At 35.2% G+C, this 9,674-nt stretch overlaps 1 protein-coding gene across 1 annotated transcript in view; it reads right to left on the bottom strand.

Annotated features, from left to right (window-relative positions):
• LOC107712524 (S phase cyclin A-associated protein in the endoplasmic reticulum-like) overlaps positions 1 to 9,674 on the bottom strand; it is a 127,936-nt gene that overhangs the window by 81,039 nt on the left and 37,223 nt on the right. The window contains exon 19 of the mRNA XM_016517814.1: positions 8,387 to 8,494. Coding sequence (XP_016373300.1) covers positions 8,387 to 8,494 — 108 coding nt within the window. The remainder of the gene's footprint in view (positions 1 to 8,386; positions 8,495 to 9,674) is intronic.

The raw sequence follows: 9,674 nt of genomic DNA, 5'->3' as shown, positions 1-9,674 counted from the left end.
TAAGTCGCTGGGGAATATTTGTAGCAATAGCCAACAATACATTGTATGGGAGAAAATTATAGATTTTTCGTTTATGCCAAAAATCATTAGGATATTAAGTAAAGATCATGTTCCATGAAGATATTTTGTAAATTTCCTACTGTAAATATATCAAAACTGCTTAGTAATATGCATTGCTAAGGACTTCAACTTTAAAGGCGATTTTCTCAATATTTTGATTTATTTGCACCCTCAGATTCCAGATATTCAAATAGTTGTATCTCAGCCAAATATTGTCCTATCCTAACAAACCATACATCAATGGAAAGCTTATTTATTCAGATGATGTATAAATCTCAATTTCAAAAAAATCGACACTTATGACTGGTTTTGTGGTCCAGGGTCACATTTGTCCTCATTTCAAGTTATATTTACAAATGAAGACCATTTGTCAGAATCAATGGTATCTTGAGTGTACTGCCCTGATGATGGTAGAAGAATCTTTTCAGTAGTTTTTTCATAGTGAGCATTTACTGGCAATTTAAAGGTTTGGTTTTAGTCAGACTAAAGCAATAACGGTAACACTTTAGTATAGGGACCAATTCTCACTATTAACTAGTTGCTTATTAGCATGCCTATAATTAACATATCGGCTGTTTATTAGCACGTATGAAGCTGCATGACCATATTCTATATCCTTAATCCTACCCAATACCTTAACTTAAAAATTACCTTACTAACTATTATAAAGCAGCAAATTAGGAGTTTGAGGCAAAAGTCGTAGTTAATGGTTTGTTAATAGCGAGAATTGGGCCTTTAAATAAAGTGCGACTGCAATAACTTTTTTAAATGCCACGTAAATACTTAAGACGACTGTTTTTTTTGGCAATGTCAGACTAAAGCTGCATTGACGTTTGGCTAAATTTAGCAGACAAAAAGTCCATGGTCTCATCAATAGTTTAGCGATGTATCAAGCACATCTTACACGGAAGTATATTGCAAAGCCAATGCAGCAAATTTGGCAAATCTGCATTGGGAAATCTTTCATTCTCACGTGAAATTTCTAATCGCATAGATTCCTATAAAAATGACTGTGAATGTGGCTGCACAGACAATGCGATTGATTACACATTAATCAGATTAATGTGTAATGTGTTGTGCGTTTGCTTCAAAAGACAGAGGTGATGCAAAATGTGTATTTAATGCTTCAAAAATCTGCGGTAGCTTGATTAGATTGGTGCTTGTAAACATACAAAGTTCTGAAAATTAAACATTTTTAATTTTGTCATAATTTACTCACCATCATGTCATTCCTGTATGACTTTCTGTCTTCTGTGAAACACAATGGAAAATATTTTGAAAAATGTCTCATCCTGAGTCCCAAATCACCTACTTATAATACTAAAAGTATGTATTCTTTTTGTGAAGAAAATGTACATACTTTTAAATGAGTAGGGAAATAATAGGCAAGCTTTGGGACGTTTACTGACGTCATATTTACATGTCACCATTTAAACTGCCCTGCCAATCATCTTGACATAAATAACATCCTTCAAATTTCGTTTCATACCATATTGGACAGAAACGAACTGACATGTTGACCTACCAGTCGCATGTCTTTCAAGTCTGGAACTCGCCTCATATGTATGCATAATGACGCATTTAACAGTTAATGACCAAAACGCATCTTTATAATAGTTCACAACATCGTTGCAGATTAAATATAATGTGGATAATATTAAATATTTTTTTCCATCAGGTTAGATACAGATTATTATTCACTCAAAACTATTTATCTAAACCTTTATACCTAACTGTCGGCTTCGCATATCTGCCATGTTTGTAGTTTAAGATTTTTTTATTCGTCTAATCGAATCATTGTCCAATGCAAATTATTGTGGGTTGATAGAGTGTGAATGTATCTACACTTCAAATTTTCAACGTAAACCATCCTTTGGGACACTCATTTCACCATACTATGATTTGGGTCACACCAATTCTAATTTCAAAGACTATTTAGGACAGACAGTATGCGAATTGGGACGCAGCATTAGTGTTCTTTTTTCTTGTCTGTACAATGAAAGTCAATGGGGTCCAACACTGATTGAGAGGAAAGTCAGAAAGCCATACAGGTTTGCAATGACATGAGGGTGAGTAAATGATCCCAGAATGTTCTTTTTTTTTTTTTTACAGGGATAGTTCACCCAAAAATTTAAATTCTGTCATTCTGTCAAAGTCGTTATTTTAGATTGTTTTTTGCGCACAAAAAGTATTCTCGTAGCTTCGTAAAATTACGGTTAAACCACTGATGTCACAGGGACTATTTTACCTTTACCTTGGGCCTTGAATGTGGTAGTTGCGTTGCTGTCTATGCAGGGTCAGAAAGCTCTTGGATTTCATCAAATATATATCTTAATTTGTGTTCTGAAGATAAACCAAGGTCTTACGGGTTTGGAACGACATGAGGGGGAGTAATTAATAACAGAATTTAATTTTTGGGTGAACTAGTCCTTTAAGATAAAAGGCTATGGAACGTTTCACCTGTCTTATTATTTATGTCAGATCAGTATTATTTATGCTCAGAGCCAAGGGTGAGGGATGAGTTATGTACTCAATATTTAGGGATTGGTTCGGAGACAACGAACAACATATCTGAATAAACATCGACTCCCTGTTTCTTCTAACAGCTCTTCACAGGTCCATTAATGTTGAACAATAACAACGTTTTAACGACCACCGCCTCGAATGCTTGACACCTGTCCTTAATGAATTACTTTGAGACAAATGTGACAAATTGCCTCATGGCCCTCCGTTTGAAATCTGTAGATCTGCATCATATAGTGTTTCAAGTGGACGAGTTATTGTGTGTGTGCTGGACGGGGCGTCCACCCCGAGTCCCTGGGGAACAGGAGTCGAGCCTGCAGTCATAACCATTGCCTCCCTGTGGCCAGAGAGGCATCTGTTGAGTAATCTCTCTGAAAGGCGATCTAGTTCGCCTGCCGTTCACTTAATGGGATTGTTTCTGTAACACCTCAAAGACGTGCACCATCTTGAGATTATAAAGAGGGGTTTGGAGGAGAGGGGAGCACCACAAAAACAGATCTGTGAGGAGATCAGGGCCGGAGCTAAGCTCGTAATGTGCAAGTGAACCGAGGAATGGAAAACAGTTATGGCAAGTCAATCGCTTCGACAGTTTGAGACTCAAATAGAATTTAATTTACGAATAAATTTTAAGAGAAAATCATATCATAACACCACTGCTCTGGATCTATGCCGGCAAAACAAAACTTACCTGAACTAAAGTTTAATGTACATTGTTTAACAGGGTTTCTGCAGGTTTTATGAAAGTGATTTTAAGACTTCTTAAGGGAATAAATTGAAGGCAACAGTATGTCAATATGGTTGTAAGCTCTAACAGATCTCTTTATTAAATTATAATTTATTTTACAAAAAAATGCTTAAGGCTTGAACAGCTCTGCTCACAAACACTAAAATATGGAAATAACTTTTACTGTATCTTCTGGTTACACTTGAAAACAATAATTTTCCTCCTCAATATTTTGTCTTGTTTTTCAGTTAAAATGTCCAAAGATTCTTAAATCAAGATACATTTACTTGAGAATAAATTGTCAAACGTCTTGTTTCCTGCAGAATTGATCAAAATTAATGAGTTTATGATTTAAAATAAACAAATAAAAGCTAACGAAATATACAAATAAACTTCATTCAAAAGGAAAACAAATTTTCATACTCCTCTGACAGATATTTAAAGGGGTCATATGATGCTTTTTTAAAGATCATTATTTTGTGTATTTGGTGTAACAGAATATGTTGACATGCTTTAATGTTCAAAAAACACATTATTTTTCAAATACTGTACATTATTGTAGGTCCTCTATGCCCCGCCTCTCTCAAACGCTTCGTTTTCTATAAAGTCCCTCCTTCCGACAAGTGCAGTCTGCTCTGATTGGCCAGCTGACCCAGTGCATTGTGATTGGCCGAACACCGCAAGCACTCGTCGGAAATGTAACGGCCCTTACCATAATCGCGAGCTTCATCTTTCAAAATAAATGTAAAGACAGTAAATAATGTCATTAGTTTTACAATCAGTTCAAGCCCGAAAGGGGAACAGAGTCGCGTGACAGACACCATGATGAAGCTGTTATGTGTTTGCAGTACACAAGCCACGGTTAAGACAGTTGACTCCACTGTGAGTGACCCTCTCTCTCTCTTTCTCTCTCTCTCTCGCTCTCTCGCTCTCTCTCTTTCTCTCGCGCTCTCTCTCTCTTTCTCTCGCTCTCTCTCTCGGTAACACTCCAAAGAGAAAGGAAAACTTGAAATCGCATCATATGACTCCTTTAAACAAACTCAATTTTGTTTAACTAGACTTAATTTCGCATCTCAAATAAATGCATCTTGATTTGAGGATGTTTAGTATTAAAAATATTTTAATATTTGTATTAGAAAAAATAGTTGTATTAAAAAAAAAGACAAAAATACAGAGAAAGATTTTGCCATGACTTTATGAATTTAAGACTTTATATTATATGTGATTTAAAAGCTTTTATATCCTTAATATGTGGAATGGCAAATTAAGACCTTTTTAAGACCCTGTTTAATACATACATGAAATGTAGAAAGTATTTTTCATATTTAGATTATCTAAATGACTCAAGTCTGTGAGAATTGTTTGCCAGATGGAAATAGTCGGATTGCTTTGATGAACATTAGCACATGAAAAAACCCAAACTCCAAGTATAAGCAATATTTAATAGTGATGCTTTCCTCAGAATGGCATAAAAAATTGATGCTATAGAAAGAGGACAATGTGACATATGACGACCTATCAAATTCATGGACGGACAGGTGATGGACAGGTGTCCACTTGCACACGGTGATAATAGGAGGCGTGCGAGTGGGATATAAAAAGTGAGAGAGACCAGCCCGTGGGCTTGAACACCCAAAAACCCACAGTGCTTTCTGTGGGGCGTAATGAGAGAGCACTCAAAACATCACACCTCCGCCGCTGCTCAGGGGCTGTGATGAAGCTCTCACTGTCACACTGATACACGTCCCCTTCCGCCACTCTTTTGTGTGACACAAAAGAGCCGGCAAAAGATGGCTTTCCCCCAATGTGAAACAGACAGCTGTTTGTCATTCAGGTACAATGTAAAGACAGGAGGTATAAGGTAACTAACCAGCAACCCACAAAAAAAACAAAAAAAATTTGACTTGTGCATCCCTTGCAGGATAACATTCTAACCTTGGATGCGTCATTTGACATGTCTCTGTTGTAAAAAAAATAAAAAATAAAAAAAGTTCAGAGGACGACAAAACAACTTTGTTGTGTTAATCAGAACACTAAAGGAAAGAACTGGTTAATATACAAATATATTAATATATAACAACAACAATAATAAAAAGATGACATTAAATGAAATATTTAATAAATATAATATTTATAGTTTTATTATTTTAAGTTATTTACATGTTATGTTACAAAGTTAAAGTTACTTTAGATATTAATTACAATTTCAGAATTTTTTATATTATCTTTCTAGAATATTATTATAATTAAAAGAATACACACAGTGTATACAAAGTGTATATATGTTTAATATATATAATAAGTGCACATACTTTTTATTTGCATAATATTCTAGATATATATATATATATATAAAATTATTAAATACTACTATAGTATTCTATTATATTTACTTAATAATCTTTAAATTACTTTAAGCCACTTAATGTATGGATACACAATACAAGTCTGGACTTAAATCTGCTTGTTCCAAATGAGCACTTGTGTGCCAACCACTAGGCCATGACTCCAACAAGCTGTGTGATATTTTAGCTGGAATAACTGAACGTACAGCTGTGTTTCTTGAACTGGCATCAAAGGTTGAGGATAAATAAAACTCTTGCATGTCAAACACAGGGGGCCTAGAGCCACGATATATCACATTAAACCAGAAGAGATGACAACCAATAAAGGATAATATAGAGTCCAAGAGGCAATCCAAGTGTCCCGCAGCCGCACTGATCCATTGCTGTTGATAATCGCTGTATTTTCAATTTAACTCAGTCTTTTAAATAGCGAAATATGACTAAATACGAGGACAGACGGAGGCTCTGGACCCGCTTCTGCTGAAAAACTATGTTGTGACCTCTGCACGGTTCAGCAAACCATCTTAGTTTTAATTAAAAATCTTTCATAATGGCAAGAATTATGGAAGTGCCGACTGGAAAATAGTTGGCGGTTGCGTGAATGAAATACTGCGCACCAAAATGAGCAAAGACATAAATAAGAAGCACTGGGGCGTCCATGGCAAGACTATCCACACAAGTCCCACGGCCAGGTTTCCTTAAAATGGGAACGAATGACCAAAATTGCACATTTAGACATATATTACTTATAAACTTCTACAGATGAAGGAATATAAGCAACATGTTCGTTTCCAATAAGAGCCAAGGACACGGTAATGAAAAAATGTACAGTTCAGACAAAATCAAGTTTCCAATTTAGCTAATTTCGCTGACTGTTATAGATTGCGTCGTATAAATCACAGGTAAATGGTGGTTTCCTTTTTAAAACGTAAACCGAATGAAAGTTGTTTAAAAACTAGTTAATTCAATTAAATACATCAAGCTCCACAATCTAGACAGGCCTCATTAAGTCGGCTGCACCTGAAGTGTGTCGCGCGGTTGCGAGCCGTGGCGCGGTGGCTCGGCTGTGTGTTTATCACACTGTCAGGAAGAGAAATAGGTGGCCGCAGCCAAGCCTAATGATTTAGAGGTAGCAGGGGGGGTTTAAATATTACTCGCTGAAAAAAGGTTAGAATGAAGGAGGTCCAGGGGCCAAAGGTGCGACATATAGCACCAACAGTTGTCAGCCGTACAAAGTAGCCCAGTGTGAAAGCCAATCTCATATTGCGGTGAGATCCCGCATTTAACGAGCGGCGTTCAGAGGAAAGGCACTCTGTCAAGCCCAGAGACAAGGCAGGGTGATCTCACCCCACGCCACATACACAAACACTATTAGTGTTGATTCGTTGTAGCCTTTTACGGTCCCACAAACTGGGGAAAATATGGGAAAGTTGGTGTTGATCCCCTCAACCTTTACGGATATGAAAAATGATGTGCAAAATCATAAAATGAAATGTATGCCATAAAAATGAACTTGAATGGAGTGTGCGCGTACTGTTTGTGTGAGAAACATGGCAAGAGTGAAATTATTTACATGAAGTACCACCAAATATTCAAGTAATGTTTTAAAGCTTTCAAGAAATATTATGAATAATAAATGTAATAATTCATATTTGTATATAAAATCAGAGTGAAATGCTATATTCTGTTTGCTTTTTTTGAATGTAATTGTACGTATCATTTATAATCATTGAAAAAAACAAAAACAACAACTGACATTTTGGAAAAAATAAATAATGAAAAATAAGCTCATCTACAATAAAATCAAACAGTTTTATAATAATTGTATGTATAATTTATAATAATTAATTTTTTATTGTTAATAAAATACATGCAATAAAAGCAAACAAACGTGTGTGTGTGAAAAATATGGGCAAGACTAAAACTATTTACATTAAGCACTTCAATTTTTCAAGTAATGTTTTAATCTTTCAATAAATATAATGAATGTAAGAATTCGTATTTGTTTAGAAAATTAGGATGAAATGTTACATTATTTTTTGCTTTATTTGTATGTATCATTTATAATAATTAAACAATGAAAAAAATGAAAAATAAGCTCATCTACAATAAAATTAAACAATTTTATAATAATTGTATTTATACAATTATCATAAAATGTATAAATTATTATAAAATATATAACATTATAAATTATGTATTTATAATAATGTATTATTCTTTATTCTAAAAATACTTTAATAAAAAATAAGCACATTTTTAGCACAGAAGCACAGAATTACTGTTAATACAATATATACAAAAGCAAACAAACATACTGTATATACAATGACAATAATTAAGAAATTGATTTACCTGTGGCAAATTATATCAATTTTTAAGTGAATTATTTAAAATAAAATTTGCAATAAATAAATAGAAAATGTATAAAATATTAAAAGCTGTTAAATATTAAAAAGTATTAAATATAAAAATAATTTGTATATTACTTTACATTGTTTCGATTTTTTGAATTATTAAATAACCAACTCAATTTGGCCTTTTATATATAAATATATTTAACTTTTCTGTATTTTCATTAAGTACATTAGGACGTTAAGTCACTTTCATATTTAAAAGTACATGCAAATTTATACATTTAATTTGCATTTCTATCAAAACTCTCTCCATTTTCACTATGAACTCCTGGGGAAGACCCTTGTTTCTTCAGTGTTTTTTAGTGGGGGAGACTCACCACCTCCTCGTCGGACAGCTCCCGCCCTTGAATGCTGCTGCTGTCCCGCACTGCCTGCTGGTGCCTCTTCCCCTTAATGTGACTGAACAGGTGGACCTCAGAGGTGATCTGCAACACAAACACAGAGGTCGGAGATCACGTGAGGCGATTCGCCAACTATAAAGCCATGGGCCTGAAAAATACCAATCTACAGCACAATGCGTTTCGGCATCATTCACGGCCTGACAGTTCTCAGGTATCAAGACATATGTTCCAACCCTTTAAAACTAAATATGATCCCTTGATCCTGACAGACATCTGCAGAGCTGACAGACACCTCTCATAAGAGCCAGAAAATCAGAAAACACTGGTGAATAACTGATAAGTAAAATGACCAAAGAGCTTTGACAGCTCCGTTTTGAATGTATTAGCGCCTCAAGCACTGTTTTTCACCTGCTCAAATATCACCTCTTGAGTTTGTAGGGCAGCTCACCTGTCCTAAAACTCAAGAGGTCATGTGAAAGCATACAAGACTCTTTCTCTATGGAATGTCTCTATTATTCATGTAATGGTTCCGTTCATCATGAGAAACTAGGCTGGTATAACTTAAAAGATCAGGGCTGGTAAGCAAAAGATTGATGGTTCAAACCCCATAAGGGCTGATCTTGTACTCTCACCACCATCAAAACATCTTCTTTTATGTTCTGCACATGAAAGTCACACATATGATCACTATTGTGCATTTTTAATCTTTTTTTGTGCTACGTATAGAGTAAATTGAGTAAATCTGAGTTCAATTCTTGGGTTAAATTTTCAAATAAACGACAAGGTTGTGGGGTTCAAACCCCAGAAAAGCTGATCACTATGGTGTACTGACTTAAAGGGTTAGTTCACCCAAAAATGAAAATTAGGTTGTGTTTTACTCACCCCAGAGCCATCCTAGGTGTACATGACTTTCTTCTTTCAGACGAATCCAGTCGGAGTTAGATTAAACATCGTCTTTGATCTTTCAAGCTGTTTAATGCCACTCAGCAGGTGTTGCATGCATCAGTCAAAAAGAAGTGAAATAAAAAGTGCCCCTCCATTAAAAAAAAGTGTCTCACACGGCTCCGGGGGGTGAACAAAGGCGTCCTGTAGCGAATCGATGCATTTTGTAAGAAAAATATCCATATTCAAAACTTAATAATCACTTTAATCTAGCTTGCGCCAACAGTTGTACACTGGAAGCCGTTCCGGGCAGATGACGTATGAGTTCAACGTTGCGCATGCGCCGGTGAGTCTCGTGAAAACCAACGTTTGTTAACAGGAG

The sequence above is a fragment of the Sinocyclocheilus rhinocerous genome, unplaced genomic scaffold (genome assembly GCF_001515625.1).
Source record: "Sinocyclocheilus rhinocerous isolate Xijiao unplaced genomic scaffold, SAMN03320098_v1.1 scaffold1259, whole genome shotgun sequence".
NCBI lineage: Eukaryota > Metazoa > Chordata > Actinopteri > Cypriniformes > Cyprinidae > Sinocyclocheilus > Sinocyclocheilus rhinocerous.
Note: the sequence above shows the minus strand (reverse complement) of the source record. Positions and strands in the feature narration are given on the sequence as shown.